At 47.0% G+C, this 16832-nt stretch overlaps 1 protein-coding gene across 1 annotated transcript in view; it reads left to right on the top strand.

The window, feature by feature from the left end:
• The window catches only part of LCLAT1 (lysocardiolipin acyltransferase 1), a 208508-nt gene extending 197017 nt beyond the window's left edge, over positions 1 to 11491 (top strand). Inside the window, exon 6 of the mRNA XM_089777485.1 lies at positions 9121 to 11491. Coding sequence (XP_089633611.1) covers positions 9121 to 9128 — 8 coding nt within the window. The 3' untranslated portion in view covers positions 9129 to 11491. The remainder of the gene's footprint in view (positions 1 to 9120) is intronic.
• The last annotated feature ends 5341 nt before the right edge of the window (positions 11492 to 16832 follow it).

The following is a 16832-nucleotide window of genomic DNA, read 5'->3' as shown; positions in this document are numbered from 1 at the left end:
ACATCTTGTGTGACACTGGGCAAGTCAATTAGTCTCCTTATCAGTGGGGCTGATAGCCATCCTGGGTCCCAGGGCAGGTGTGTGTGGGGGGTGATCTGTGCCCCCAGGAAGGGCGGGGCTGAGGGTGGAAAGGGCGTGGTAGCCCTCAGCACTGTCCAGACAAAAGCATTTCACACCTCCTGCCCCTCAGAGCCACATGGAACCGCGACAAGTCAAAGGGACCTGGGACTCTAGCTGCCATAGTAGCATCAGTGGGGAGCTCTTCGCCCCTTTGAGTCTCTGGGCCCTGGGGCAATTGCCCCCAATTGCAGGCCTGCTCTTCATGCAGCAGATCCCTAACTGTCTAAATGATTTAGCTTGCAAGCTCTTTGAGGCAGGATGGTCCCTTGCTATTTGTAAAGAACCTGGCTCGACAGGGCTCACAGACACTATCGTTATACACCTACAAGCTGCTTTGGTGAGTGGTGTTATAATTGTATTTCCATTTTCCCTGTAATCAGCTTCTCCCTTTGGGGTAAAACAGAATTACAGCTTTTTGCAGGTGTTCAAGGACTGAATTATATGCAGAGGGAGCATTTACCTGTGTACTTTCCGAGTGTGACTAAGTGAATCAAGGAGATGATGCTGTTATATTGCACCATTCTTAGGAGGTGAGAGAAACCCCTTTAGAATCATCTTGTTTCTTGAAAACAATCAGTTTCTCATCTACTAAGTCTTATGTCTCACACATCAACTAATGGGATGCATGTTTGCAAGAAAAGCACAAGAGTTGCCTAACGCATAGGCAATCCTGTTCTGGATCAGACTGGGGGGTTCATCTAGTTCAGGGTCCTGTCTCTGGCCCGTGACCAGCACCAAAGAAAGGTGTAAGATGCCTGAAGTACTGTAGTAATAGAGCAGCTGGAGAGAGCACCGGATGCTCTATATCTCAGTGCAGAACTGTCCTTTCCTGCAACAGCTGCTGAAATAGTTTTGAAATTTAAACCTCTGGACTACAAATGAGCCACCTTTATCGTTTGTCTTCTACAAAGCACAGGCTGCTAAGAAGCTTAAATAGAAATGGTCTATGGCTTCTTTGTTAGGCTGTGGTACCACTCCTATAATTAATCTCCTTTAAGAACTGCGACAGCCTTTGATTCATAACAAACATGGGAATTGTTTAGCACCATCTGTGCTCCTTTCTCTTAATGTTGTTGACAGGACATTTTTCAGCAACCTACATCTTGCTATGACTTGATCTAGGTAATGCTTAGGGATGTCTGTCTGTCTAATTACTCCCTCATGTGGGAAAGCCACATGACCTCCGGAGACAAGTTGGTTAGATAATATCTTTTATTGGATCTACTTCTCTTGGAGAAAGAGAGAAGCTTTGGGGCTTGTCTCTTTCACCAACACAAGTGGATCCAATAAAAATATTACCTCATGAATCTTGTCTCTAAAAATTTAATTTTTAATTTAATTTAATCCTGGGACCGAAACAGCTACAATGACACTGCGTACTATCATCTGCAGTCATTTTGACAGCTGCTCAGACCCGTTGGAAGGAGCAACCTGAAGTGAGAAGTCTGTTTACCTTGAGGCTTAAGGTCCATAATCCATTTATGCAGCTCCTGCCAGGCTCAGCAATCTGAGCATATTCCCTGGCCAAGAAAACCAAACAGGAGTTAGCTATTCTTTGAGAAACAATAAGGTAGAAGATTGAGGAGGGTGCTGTGCCCAGACACTGCTTCACAGTAGGTGAACAGGGTTATCTCAAGGTAGGATGCTGAAAGCCCACAAACACCAGGTCCTGGTCCAGAAGACGAAACATCCAGGGAAATGTGGGATGGAAGACGTGGTGCAAGCTGGGACGCAGAGAGTGTACAAGGAAGTGGATGAGCTTAGAACACAGTTTTTCCCAGCAGACTGCCAGAAGGTAAAGCCACCGAATCCAGAGGAAGCATCTGCAATAAATACTGACCAAAATAAGAGCAGTATGGCCACTTGAGGAACATGATGTTTAATCTGGCTAAGGCTCAGGTGATCCCTTCGCTTAATAAGAGCCTACTTCAAAGGGCATTGAAGTCAATGGAATGTCACCCATGGACTTCAGTGGGATTTGGATCAGGCCTTAGTAGCTGTTGCTAGGACTGCCATCAGCCCAGCACCCGAGCAAGGTAGCCTGTACTCTCAACGATTTCAAGGGCTGCTGAGGGTGCTCAGGATGGTGCTCAGGACCACAGCTCCCTTTGTTATGCACCAAGGCTGACACACCAGGCCCTATCCTGTGAGGTTTCTAGGGCCCCTCTGTTTCCCTTGCCCTCCACAGACCTCAAGACTGCTCAGCATCTTACAGGATCAGGCCTGTGAGGCCAGGTCCTTTTCCTCAGGAGTTGATAAGATTGTTCCCACTGACTTCAGTGGAAGAGCAGGGTTGGTCCCAGAGGGCCTAAAGCAAAGGCTTTAGTCAAAAATAGCCGTAGAAGCCGTTCGGTAGGGCACATGTTTCTTGGGCGATGTAATTTATTCCAAGGAAGGGCCAATTTTGGCAGCCTTCCTGCAGCACATTTTTCTGTGCCCTCTCCATTCTCTCTGTTGAGAACTCAGTTGGCACAGTTGTTCTCTCCTCCCTCCTCCACCCCCACCCTCCCCCCGTCCTTTCCCAGCACGAACTGACGAGCCACAGTCCTTCCCTGCAGCGGCTGCTGAAATTGCCTTTTATTTTTAAACCTCTGGGCTACAAAAGAGCCACCTTTATCATTCGTCTGCAGGCCCTGCAGCTTCGTGTCTCGGAGTGAAGCAACGGCAGATCGTCAAAAGAGAGGTGATATGCATGAGGACAGTGGGAGAAGCGGCTACACAATGAACACCGGCAGCCACAGTTTTTTTCTACTACAACAGAATGTGAATTCCAAGAGGATGCTTTGTCCCTTATGGAATTGTCTGCCCGGCACCAGGAGAATTACCAGCCTGTTCCTCTCCCCTGAAAAGGAGTAGGGCAGGGAACACATTTACACCAAAGCACTGTGGCAATGGACAGACTTTCTCCTAGTGCTTAGCACAATTTTTATTTTTATTTTTTAATAAAATTCCTGCAGTGAAAAGAGCTTATAGGCTATGCCATCTTATTTTCTTATTTCTAGGCTGTATTTTAATAATCCCCCTTTTTCATTTTGCCGCCTACACACTGACTCAGGATTTCGTTCGTGCTAACAGGCCACCTTCCTTCCATCAGCACTGACGCAAGGAAATGCATACAAGAATTGGGTTCTGGGGAACGATTGGCTCCAGAACCAAGTCTGCCCTAAGGTCAGTTGTCTTTGGCTCTGGGGTTTTGGATTAGCCCTGGTATTCAGAGGGGAGGGCTAGCCACAATGAGCCTGCAGTGACAAATAAAGATGTGTGTTTCAGTGTGTTTGAACTAAGTACCAAACAGTTTCTTTGAGCTACAAAATTGGCTTCTACAATGTATGACAAAAGGCTTCCTTGGAAGTTTTCTCCTACTTCCTGTTCAGGATTATAACATAAATACAGTGAGAGTGAATATGGACATGCCTCATGGCATTTGGGGACTTTTGCTTCTTCTGGCTGTGGCCAAAATCAGTACTCACCATAGTCTGCATGTCAAACCAAACGCAGCAAGGGACATATGTTGTTCCAAATTTCCTTTCTTTTGAGTCCAGGATGAAGGTTCAGGGAGGCATCTGATTTCATCCAAACCATCCATTCATCTTAATCTTAATTGATGGCATTTATGTAGCTCCAGCCACTGAAGGAGAGATACTTCACTCCTCATTGCCCTTCTATTTTCAGCATACAGGCAGTCCCCGGGTTACGTACAAGATAGGGACTGTAGGTTTGTTCTTGAGTTGAATCTGTATGTAAGTCGGAACTGGCATTCAGATTCAGATGCTGCTGAAACTGACCAGCGGCTGACTACAGGAAGCCCGAGGCAGAGTTGCTCTGCCCCGGGCTTCCTGGAATCAGCCGCTGATCAGTTTCAACAGCGGCTGAATCTGGACGCTAGTTCCGACTTACATACAGATTCAACTTAAGAACCCCAGGCGTCCCCAAGTCAGCCGCTGCTGAAACCGATCAGTGGCTGATTCCAGGAAGCCCGGGGCAGAGCAACTCTGCCTCGGGCTTCCTGTAGTCAGCCACTGGTCAGCTGGTCAGTTTCAGCAGTGGCTGACTTGGGGACGCCTGGGGCAGAGCAGCTCGGGTGCTGCTGGGTTGCTCCAGTAGCGCCGCTCCTCGGCGCTACTGGACCAACCCAGCAGCACCCAAGCTGCTCTGCCCCAGGTGTCCTGATTCAGCCACTGCTGAAACTGACCAGCAGTGGCTGAATCAGGACGCCTGGGGCAGAGCAGCTGGGGTGCTGCCGGGTTGGTCCAGTAGCGCCGAGAGCGGCGCTGCGGGACCAACCGGCAGCGCCCCAGCTGTTCTACCACAGGCGTCCCAAGAAAAGTCTGGTCTGCTGGGGGGGCACACTAGCTGCACCCCCCCCCCCCCAGCAGACCAGGGAGACGCGGGCGGCAGGACCAAGACGCACCGCGGTCCCACCGCCCGGGTCCTCCGCATCTCTCTGGTCTGCTGGGGGGGGCCCAGCAGACCAGGGAGATGTGGAGGAAAGCCGCGGAGACCCGGGCGGCGGGACTGCCCAGCAGACCAGGGAGACGCGGAGCAGCTTTTCTCACCCTGGAGGACGCAAGTGGCGGGACTGCGGCGCGTCTGGGCGGTCCCGCCGCCTGTGTGCTCCGGGGCGAGAAAAGCCCCGTTCGTAACTACGGATCCGACATAAGTCGGATCTGCGTAACCCGGGGACTGCCTGTATTGTGTTTTATTTCTTTTCCCCTCCTTCCCTGAATGTCAGTTGCTCACAGATCACTCACTTGCCACTTGGATTATAAGGCGGAAGGACCATCAGCCCTGTTGAGCCTGCACACACGCAAAAAGGGCACTCACTGGGACAAAAACAAAGACGGCTGCGCTCATCTGAGGAACGCATACTGCGCTGCGCTACAATAAGGGAGCAAAATGTTGCTGTGCAGGACAGAGAGGGTACCCGGCTCTGAGCCCACATGCTGTATTCTAGAACATTCTGGAGCTGTGCTTGTGAGGGCAGCCGGCGAGTCAGTATGGGGCCACTGAGTCTGTGCTGATCTGATTCTTGAACTGACCTCTCACATCTTCCGGAAAAGCCTGGAATTTGGCTTGCTACTGGGGTGCAGCGTCAGGGCAGTGCCATCATTAACCAATGTAGTACAGCATCCCTAGCTCACCTGCACTCCTTGCAATGACCGAGCCTTTTGCTCCTCTTCCCGCAAGCTCCTGTGGCTGCAGGTGTTTTGAGAGGTGCTGAAATAGTGGGGGGGGGGGAGGGGGGAGTTCCTCCCCCTCCCAGACTAGAGCCCAAAGTCCCGGCTATCTCCCTGCGCTCCAGGGTTCTGCTGCCAACCTCATGGTCGGGCACCCACACACCGGGCGCTCTGCTGCCAGCTCTACAGCCAGAGTCCCAGCTGCTGCCACATATGCCAGGGGCTCTGGGCTGGGGGGCTCTGCTGCCAGCCCCAGGTCCCAGCTGCTGGCCCCGCACACCAGGGCTCTGTTCCTAGCCTCAGCTGGGGGACGGGGGAGGAGACAGGTATAAGGGGGGGAGTGTCCGCATGCCCAATCTTTAAAACCATCCCGCAGCACTGGGTGTTTTGTGGTCATACTCTGCTTTCTTGAGAATGTTGCACTGTGTAGGTGACACAGCCATCTTGCCCTGCCTTGCAGCCATCTGTGACCTGTGAATTCTTCAGCCAACCCATAGCACTGGTTGTGCTACCGATGGCTCCAGCCCTGAATGTCTGAATGGCCTGCAGCATGCTATGCTAACACTGTGCTACTGATAATGCTGTTTGGGTGAATGACATATGGCTTAAAACCCACAAGTCTTCTGCTCTTTTGCCTACCAGCCATGGGTAATGCAGCCAGGAATAGAGACCCCCGGGAAAGACCATTCTCGTTTGAACAAGAGGGTCTGGGTGAAAGTGGCTTTTTTGCAGCAGCAGTGGCTGGGTGGAGGAGAAGACATGCATAACTTGCTGCCATTTTTCTCTTTAGCCCACGGGGTGGAGGCCTGTGTTCTTGGTGCTGGAGTTTCCAGGTTCTATTGTACATAAATCTATGTATTATATATATTACTTCATATGACTTGACATTGTGCCTCTCCATATAACCTTGTAACTTTGTATTAGAACCTGAATCCATATAAGCTTGTAACTTTGTATTAGAACCCTATATAGAAAAACTTGTAGAAAACTGAGTATATAGTTAAAGTGATAAAAATGTCTTTTGCTAGGGGTAGAATAAGATCTTCCCCCTACTCTCTTCCCCCCCACTCTGTAATCAATTGCCCCGTTGAATGAATGAGGTGTGAATGAGTAAGACTTGGGAGCCAAGCACCTCCAGACAGCCTCAACAGTTGAAGAGGGGGTGGAAGCCAGACCCAATTTGTCAAGTGGGCTTAAGATAGAAGAGCAGACATATTGACGGCCTTGGGGATTAGAAGCATGCACCTTCTTTGGAAAACACCCTCTCTGCAGCACAAAGGGACCAACGGACACAGACCCAGATTTTGAATCTGGGATATATTTGCATATGAGAGGGCTGCTATAAAAGTGAGGTGTCTTGCAGAGGACCCCAGGTTTCGTCTTGTCACCATCGGAGCATCGATCCGGATCGGCAGAAGCCCAGCTCCACCCTTCCCCCATCTAACTCACCTGGCCAGTGAAGTTAAGGGGAGCAACTCGTTGGTAACAACAGCAAGACGGAGTGTGCTTGTGTGTGTGTGTGTGTGTGTGTGTGCATGAGTGACATATATATATATATATATATATATATATATATATATATATATATCATATGCATATGATAAGTGTTGATTATTCTATGTGTGATCAATAAATGTGGCATGTTACCTTATCCCCCCCTGAAAAAGATCCCGAGTACTTCTTTTAAGTACAACACTATGCCAGATGAACAGAATGGGGGGCCGAAGGGGCTCATGTAAATGCAAAGTTGCTGTGACACAACATTTAAATACATTCCCCTTCCCCTCTGGAGCAGGAATCCTTCCCCCCTAAGAATCCCTTGATTGATTCATATTGAAATTGACCAATCAAAGAAGGGAATACATTAAATTCAATAGAAACAGATGAAAATAAAATTATGCTTGTCTGTTGCAGACAGCGATGTCACAGAACAAAATGACTGCAGAAAAATAGGACCTTGTCCTGGAGGAGCCTTCATTAAGATGTGCTGGGGGTACTATTAAGTAAAAGAACATTGATTTTGTTTGAAAGATTTGGCCACCCATATTAAATATAATCTCAGTTAATGTAATCTTAGTAGTTACTTTAAATGTCAGCCTCGTTTGGCTACATCTGCTTGCTAGGACTGCCGCTCTGAAATGAAAATCAAAGTTTCATTTGCCATCAATAATTGTACCCCATAAGCAGCTTGAAAGACTATAATGACACAGGAAAAAACAGTTGCCTTCATTTCCTATGGCTATTCCTGGTGGAAATACATACTACAATAGGTTAAAGTCACAGTATGTAAAACGTGTGACAATAACAAGACATCACAACCATCATGGAGGTAGCCAATGTAGAGGTGATTCAAATGCAGAAATCATCATGATCGAGTGCATTTTGCCTAAATTACATTTGACTGAACACTGGGCCAATCTGTCTGCTTTTATAAATGGGTATGGCTCTGTAAACTTTACCTCAATGCACCACTTACAACAGAATCAGTTTTGATCCATTATAAGTAGAGATGGGCCTGGCCAAATATTTCCCTATCAACCCCTCTTATATTTGGAGAATTGCAAAAGCCAGTCTCAAATCCACATCAACATTTCACGAAGAGTCTCTGTGCCAACCTCACCATCAAATCTACCTTAGATTCTCGGACTGTCTCTCATCTGTGTGGAGCCTTGATGTACCACACAGTGGGTCTTAACAGACTGAACAGGAACTAGACAACAGATAGATATTTTAGCAGGTTCCAATGAATGCATCGAGTTTGGGATGGGGTCACCACCTGCATCTTTTGGCATTGTGGCACACTAGTATGTGACTTTCCCGCTGATTCTATTGTCTAGTTGTATTTGGAGTAAGAAACCTCCAGTATATTAAGTGTAGCAGATGCTCATGTATCCGTGAACTCCCCACCTTCCTCAGATTAAAGCAGTCAGATGGTAGAACCATCGTGCCTTATTTGGGAGGGCATGCTATTCACTGCTCAACAGCAGCATCTCTGGAAACTGAAGGAGTAACATTGTCAGGCTTCAAAGAGAGACTTATTCCGTCATTTTCAACTAGGACCATGCTGGGAACAAAACCACAGAGCCATCCAGGGTGGAAGATGATGGGAAAGAGCTGAGAATCCATCAGTGATACAAAGGACACTTGTCTTGCTAGGAAAGTCCTACCTCACAAACAGGATCCATTATCTTTGTTTTCTGCCAATGAAATCCTTCAATCCACCATGTCAAAGAACACTCACAAACCCACAAACAAGCACCCTAATTGGCCAAGAAAAATGAGCAACTACGTATTCCAGACAAGGACAACGCAGGCCATGTCTACACTATGAAAGTATTTCAAAATTACTAATTCGACTTAACAATTCTCGATCTAACAAATTCGAACTAGCATGTCCATGCTACGGGAAAGCCTCAAAATTAGTCTGAGGCTGGCTCCGTTAATGGAGACGTGCTACTTCAACTTAGAGCCCCAGGAAGCACTGGGGAGTAATTCGTTTGAATTACTCCTGAGAGTAATTATTTCAAAATAGCAGCATTGAAGCACCCACACTACCATTACTTTGAAATAACTACTTCAGAGTTAGCATTACTCCTGATGAAAAGCAGGAGTGCAGATTTCAAATTCTGTGGTCCATTATTTTGAAATAATGGGCTTGATAGTGTGGATGTTCCACTTATAAATACAATCGGGGGGGGGGGGGGCATTATTTTGAAATAACATCGTAGTGTAAACCAGGGCTCAGTGCTCTGTAGCCTAATTGAAAATGATGGCATATATAGTTGGCCTGTACATGGTCTAAACTCTGCAATTTCTCTTTCAGGTCTCTAGGACAAGACCAGCAGCCTGGAAACCGAGATGGAGGGTCTGCGGTCTCAGGCAGTCAGAACAACATCAGAGAAGCAGAGGGAAGATTTATGACTGAATGAATAATTGTTCAGCAGGCAAGTCTGTGGAAAGCTAGGGTCCAGAGAGCAGGTGGGCAAGTACCTTTGCCGCGAACACTTTCACTCTCTCTGATAAAGAAACATCATGAGAGCCATCAAAACAATTTCTCTGTGAATTAGACAGTGTCTGCACAATTCACAGCTGAAGGCCCCAAGCAACTTCACTGTAATGGAGTCAATTTTCTCCTTGAAAGTACTAAATATAAATCTTTTCATAGATACCCACCGGCAGAGCTATTTTTTTTCCCTCTGTCAGCTATTGAGAGAACCATATCTGTGGCTCCATATCCAAGCCTTCCCTGGATAGCAGACAGCTATCATGCAAAACTTGAAAGCATAGATTTCATCCCCTGTTGGAGCACTTGGGAGCTATATGGCATATAGGAAATCCACCCTGCCACTCTCTGCCAGTGTGGGAAAGTTTCCAGCTAGTTTACCTGCTGGATAGACATAATCAACGGATGCTTTTGTTATTGCTGTATGTCAGCACAGTTGAAGAATGTTCCACTAGCTCCACATAAAATGGCATGGGCAGTTTTCAAGATTTTAAAAGAGAAACCACTGTGGTTCGCTGGTGTTGAGGTATCTGGTATAAAGAGGTGGATAAAGGCACTTTACCAGTGTTCCCCTAGGTTTCATCTAATTACTGCTGGCCTCCTAGTGATTATCTTTGTGGAGATGTCATGATGTAATGCCCTGTCTGATAATGTGTATCACTTGCTCTTAAGGGATGGACCTCCTCCAGTGTTGGTGGATATGTTTCCTCTAGAGGGGTATTCAACACAGTTAAGTCCTAAGAGGTGAACAGCAAACTGATTAATTTTTTTTAATTAAGGGCTGATTTTTGTGGTGTTTGCTGCCACTACACAGGCAGGGAAGGGCTAGATTCAGAGCACTATACCTCATGCAACATGCCGTAGGAGTGGCTTACATTTATTTAATCTGCAAAATATGTTTTAATGGAGTCAGACCTTCGCAGCAGTGCTGTGGAGTTGCTGCACAATATGAAGTTGAAAGCCCCTGCTGCATTCTGATCAATAATTCTTTAAGAAGACATGGAGCTGTATTCTGGTCTCAATTAAATTGAAATTAAGTCAGAATTAGCACCACTGAAGTCAGTGGAGCAACACTGATATAAAACCCATGTGAGACCTGAAACCAATTCCATTTGTTTGGAAAAAAAAAAGAAATTATTACTAGCTGCCAGTTCCGGATTCATGCACAAGCTAAAAGTAAGACACAGTTTAGAGCCTCAGATTATGAGGGGCCTCGAAATATTAAAAAAAATCCTAGTTTTCAGTTGTATCCTTGCCTATGTTCTGGTATACATGGAAATATAAAATATTATTATTTCTATTTTCATTGTCCTTTCTGTTAGAATAATACTCATTTTTTGGTAATCCTGTGGGGCTATTTAAAGGTGACCTAATTCAGGGCCTCAGCATGTCTTAATCCAGCCCTACAAGCAGCTGACGACATTGAATTGCTCAGCAGAAGAGGTGCTTCTTTGGTAGCCAGGGCGTTGAGCACTTTACATGTATGCATACGTTTATTCAGCATTTCAGTGTGAAACTGGCTCTGCACAAAGAAGTTGGTGAAAGTCCCAGGGTTCCCTATCAAGCCCTGTACAAAATTGGAGCAAAGAGGTGGATTAGTGAGATGTCCTACTCCCTGGTATCCTTGATGCCCCCATCTCCCCATACCTCCTGAAATGTAGCTAGTAAAATCGCCTTCCCCACCCATCAGTCTGAGGGTATGTCTGCACTGCCACCCTAGTTCTAACTAGGGTGGCTAATGTAGGCATTCAAACTTGCAAATGAAGCCCAGGATTTAAATATCCCAGGCTTCATTTGCATGTTCCTAGGCGTGCGCCATTTTTAAATGCCTGTAGTTCGAACTACCTGCCCGCGGCTACACGCGGCACGGACTAGGTAGTTCAAACTAAAGCTCCTAATTCAAACTACCATTAAACCTCCTTGCTGACCTTGTGGTAGGGCGGGAACATTGCCTTTTCCTGTGGCAATAAGCAGAAATGTAACACAACTAGCTACGGAGGCTAGGGGCCGGTGAGTGTGTCCCAACAGATCAATCGCTCCATGCACTGAGCTAACTTGCAGTAGTTGTGTTTCAGGGCTGTGCTCCATTATCTGAGACTATGTCTACTACAGGTTTTTTTCAGAAAAACAGCCATTTTTCTGAAAAAACTTCTTTTAAGTCCACACTGCAATCGCATTATTTTGAAAAGAAATCAGGGCTTTTCAGACATTAGTAAACTTTCTATGAAGAAGAAGCCTTTTTTCCAAAAGAGCTCTTTTGGAAAAAGGCGCATGTGGACAGGGAAGAGGGAATTCTTTCAAAAGAAGAGGAAAGAGGAAGAAACACAGGTACCCTGTGGCCAGGGGCAGATGACCATTTTGCGGGGCCCCGGGCAGCATAATTCCACGGGGCCCCCCCCTTTGCCACGGCACATGCGCGGGGCTTTTTGAAGCGCGGGGCCCGGGGCGGCCGCCCCGTTTGCCCTGCCCTATATCCGCCCCTGCCTGTGGCCATTCTATCCATAGTAATCACAGCTGAAATGTGAGAAAGCATCCATTCAATGTGGATGCTATCTTTCGAAAAAGCAGATTGAAGAAGTTTTTTCAGAAGATCTCTTCAGGAAAAGCTTCTTCCAGAAGAAGCCTGCAGTCTAGACATAGCCTCAGTCTTTGGTTTTAAGAAAGGACGTCTCTAGCCCTTGCAGATGAGAAATCTGACTTCAAATGTACATTAGTGCTGCCACCTGTTACAAATTTACCAATAAGCCTGTGGGATCTGATCACAGAGTCATAGAATCACAAAATACCAGAACTGGAAGGGACCTTGAGAGGTCATCAAGTCCAGTCACTTGCCCTTATGGCAGGACCCACTACCATCTAGTTGAGTGCAGAACTTGTTGGGGAAAAAAAAAAGTAACTGATCAGGGCTGAAAAACAGTCACGACCCTTTTAATTCCCAGGACCAGTGTAAAAACAATGGTGCCGGTACTCGAGGAAAAAAAAGTTGCCCTTTTAAGAGAAGAGCAGGCATTCCCCTTTTAAGGCAGCCATTTTGAATTCTGCCCGGAACGCTACATCCTCCCCCAGCCAGCTCATGCTGTGCATGTTCCTGTGGATGCCTGAGCCAGGAAAAACAGAAAATACCAGACATTTCACATGGTATTTTCTGAATTTTTTTACCGGATGGACCGGTCTCTTTCTTATTGGGTGGGGGGACTGGTGGGGAGGGGAAGGGGCTGGGTCACCTTGCACCACACCCCCGGAATTTCTTCATGCCCTGCCCCCTCCAATTTGGGAACCTATGATCTAGACCATCCCTGATAGATGTCTAACCTACCATTAAATATCTCCCATGATGGAGATTCCACAACCTCCCTAGGCAACTTATTCCAGTGTTTAACCACCCTGACAGTTAGGAAGTTTTCCCTAATGTCCTACCTAAACCTCCCTTTATGCAGTTTATTGCTTCTTGTCCTATTCTCGGAGGCTAAGGAGAACAATTTTTCTCCCTCCTGCCCGAGACACTCTTTTAGATACCTGAAAACTGCTATCATGTCCCCTCTCAGTTTTCTCCTTTCCAAACCTTTAAGCCACAGGGCCTGCAGAATGTGACTACCTCAGAAACTCAGCCTTCTATTTTTTTTAAAAGATTAGATTTTAGCCCCTGTGGTTGCAGGATAAGCTTGAAAACTCAGCCCCTGAAGCCAGACGGCAAATAACCCAAACCATTATTTGGGGTGTGGAGCTAACCTATGATTTTGGAATGTTTTGGGTTGGTGATTATGAATCAATTGTTACGAGTCTGCCTAAATTTGCCCACAGACTGAAATGTGAGCTGTAAGAGATACCAACTTGTCAGTTCACCCTGGTAGGTTATTACCACTGAGACCTAACTGTGATCATATAAATGTCATTGTTATTTCACTGCTGGTCAAAGGAAGAAGAGGGACAGGCAGGTTCCAAAGATCTGAGAACTGGCAGCATGTAACTTCTAGAAGGGGAAAAAGGCCAGCATGGGAATCCCTCAATGCTATAGAGGTAAGTAATCGCTTTCAGGCTCTCTCCACAGGCTCTGCAGTGCTGAAAGCTTTGGAAGGGACCTCACAAGGAAGAAACCAGAAGAGAACAACATCTACTGGAAGGCATGGGATGCGTAGTCCTAGGGATGGGGGTTCCACGGCCACCACCCCCAAAAGAAAACAATGGGTGGTGGTGGTTGGGGACTCCCTCCTAAGAGGGACTGAGCCATCCCTCTGCTGTCCGGACCTGGATTCTCAAGAGGTGTGCTGCTTACCGGGAGCTCGCATTCGGGATGTGACTGAGAGGCTTACCAAACTGATCAAACCTTTGGATCGCTACCCCTTCCTGTTTCTCCACGTGGGAACTAATGATACGGCCAAGAATGACCTTGAGCGGGTTACTGCGGATTATGTAGCGCTGGGAAGAAAGATCCAAGAATTCGGAGTGAAAGTGGTGTTCTCGTCCATCCTCCCTGTTGAAGGGAAAGGACTGGGCAGGGATCATCGAATTGAGGACGTAAATGCGTGGTTGCGCAGGTGGTGTCGCAGAGAGGGCTTTGGTTTCTTCGACCATGGGACTCTGTTCCGGGCACAAGGATTGTTAGGAAGAGATGGGATCCACCTAACGAAGAGAGGAAGGAGCATCTTCGTGGGCAGGCTTGCAAACCTAGTGAGGAGGGCTTTAAACTAGGTTCTTCGCGGGACAGTGACCAAAACCCTGAAAGGAGTGGGAAATTTGAATACCGGGAAGAAATGCAGAGAGGAACAAGCAAGAAAGGAGGAACCCTGTTTTGAACGGAGAAGATAGGGCGATCAACTGGTTCCATGAGGCGTACAGCTAGTTCAGATTAGAAGCCTAATCCAAACTAGCTAGTCCGTGACACGTGTAGCCGCGCGGCACGGAGTCCGAACTAGTCGGCATTTAAAAATGGCGCCGTCCGGCTTCATGCAAATGAAGTCCGGGAAATTCAAATCCTGGGCTTCATTTGCAAGTGCGGATGACTACATTACCCCCGCTAGTTCGAACTAGCGGGGTAGTGTAGACATACCCTAATAGGGGAAGTAGAGGTGGATGACAACCTGGGAAGCAGTGATCATGAGATGGTAGATTTCAGGATCCTGACCAAAAGAAGAAAAGAGAGTAGTAAAATACACACCTTGGACTTCAAAAAAGCAGATTTTGACTCCCTCAGCGACCTGATGGGCAGAATTCCCTGGGATGCTAACATGAGGGGAAAGAAGTCCAGAACAGCTGACAGTATTTTAAAGAAGCCTTATTGAAGGCACAGAAAGAAACCATCCCAATGCCTAGCAAGAGAGGCAAACATGGTAGGAGACCGGATTGGCTTACTGGGGAAATCCTTGGTGAACTTAAGCATAAAAAGGAAACTTACAAAAAGTGGAAACTTGGACAAATGACCAGGGAGGGGTTTAAATGTATAGCTCGAGAATGCCGGGGGGTTATCAGGAAGGTGAAAGCACAAATGGAATTGCGACTGGCTAAGGATGTGAAGGATAACAAGAAAGGTTTCTACGAGCATGTTAACAAGAAGATGGTGATCAGAGAGGGTGTGCGGCCCCTACTGGATGAAGGAGGTAACCTAGTGACAGATGATGTGGGGAAAGCTGAAGTATTCAATGCTTTCTTTGCCTCTGTATTCATGGACAAAGTCGGCTCCTGGACTTCTGCGCTAAGTGACGCAAGATGGGATGAAGATGGACAGCCCTTGGTGGGTAAAGAACAGGTTAGGAATTATTTAGAAAAGCTAAACGTACACAAATCCATGGGTCCTGACTTAATGCATCTGAAGGTACTGAGGGAGTTGGCAAATGTCATTGAGGAGCCTTTGGCTATTATTTTTGAAAAGTCGTGGAGATCGAGAGAAATCCCGGATGATTGGAAAAAGGCAAATGTAGTGCCCATCTTCAAAAAAGGGAAGAAGGACGATCCAGGGAACTGTAGGCCAGTCAGTCTTCTCTCGGTTCCTGGAAAAATCATGGAAGGGATCCTTAAGGAATCCATTTTGAGGCACTTGGAAGAGAGGAAAGTGAAAAGGAATAGTCAGCATGGATTCACAAAGGGCAAGTTGTGCCTGACCAATCTGATTAGCTTCTATGATGAGGTAACTGGCTCTGTGGGCATGGGAAAGTCAGTGGATGTGAAATACCTTGACTTTAGCAAGGCTTTTGATACGGTCTCCCGCAATATTCTTGCCAGCAAGTTAAGGGTATGTGGATTGGATAAATGGATGGTAAGATGGATAGAAAGCTGGCTAGAAGGCCGGGCCCAGCAGGTAGTGATTAATGGCTCGATGTCAGGATAGCGGTTGGTTTCTAGTGGAGTGCCCCAAGGTTCGGTTCTAGGACCGTTTTTGTTCAATATTTTTATTAATGACCTGGATGAGGGGATGGATTGCACCCTCAGCAAGTTTGCGGATGACACTAAGCTAGGGGGAGAGGTAGATACGCTTGAGGACAGAGATAGGGTCCAGAGTGACTTAGACAAATTGGAGGATTGGGCCACAAGAAATCTGATGAGGTTCAACAAGGACAAGTTCAGAGTCCTGCACTTGGGACGGAAGAATCCCAAGCATTGTTACAGGCTGGGGACCGACCAGATACATAGTAGTTCTGCAGAAAAGGACCTGGGGGTTACAGTGGATGAGAAGCTGGATATGTGTCAACAGTGTGCCCTTGTAGCCAAGAAGGCTAATGGCATATTAGGTTGCATTAAGAGGAGCATTGCCAGCAGATCCAGAGATGTCATTATTCCCCTTTATTCAGCTTTGGTGAGGCCACATCTGGAGTATTGTGTCTAGTTCTGGGCTCCTCACTACAAAAAGGATGTGGACGCATTGGAGAGGGTCCAGCGGAGGGCAACCAAAATGATTAGGGGGCTGGAACATATGACTTATGAGGAAAGGCTGAGGGAGTTGGGTCTGTTTAGTCTGCAGAAGCGAAGAGTGAGGGGGGATTTGATAGCAGCCTTCAGCTTCCTGAAGGGAGCTTCCAAAGAGGATGGAGAAAGGCTGTTCTCAGTAGTGACAGATGGCAGAACAAGGAGCAATGGTCTCAAGTTGTGGTGGGAGAGGTCCAGGTTGGATATTAGGAAAAACTATTTCACTAGGAGAGTGGTGAAGCACTGGAATGGGTTACCTAGGGAAGTGTGGAGTCTCCATCCCTAGAGGTGTTTAAGTCTCAGCTTGACAAAGCCCTGGCTGGGTTGATTTATTTGGGATTGGTCCTGCCTAGAGCAGGGCGCTGGAGTTGATGGCCTTCTGAGGTCTCTTCCAGTTCTATGGTTCTATGATTCTATGATCTGTTAGGAGCTAGATCTCCTTGGGGCATCTCACCTGCGTGGAGTTCTGCTTGTGGGCAGAGTTTAGGGATGTCCAGGTACTCCTTTTTTCCCTTCAGTTCAATCCCTGCCTGTGATGTGGGAGACCTTGGTACATCATCTTCTTTACTTCTGTGACAGACGTACAAGAGTTTCTTCAGTCCAGTCCAGATGCCCCTTAAAATGTGGTGTTATTC

The sequence above is a fragment of the Pelodiscus sinensis genome, chromosome 3 (genome assembly GCF_052426305.1).
Source record: "Pelodiscus sinensis isolate ZL-2025 chromosome 3, ASM5242630v1, whole genome shotgun sequence".
In the NCBI taxonomy this organism is placed as follows: domain Eukaryota; kingdom Metazoa; phylum Chordata; order Testudines; family Trionychidae; genus Pelodiscus; species Pelodiscus sinensis.
Note: the sequence above shows the minus strand (reverse complement) of the source record. Positions and strands in the feature narration are given on the sequence as shown.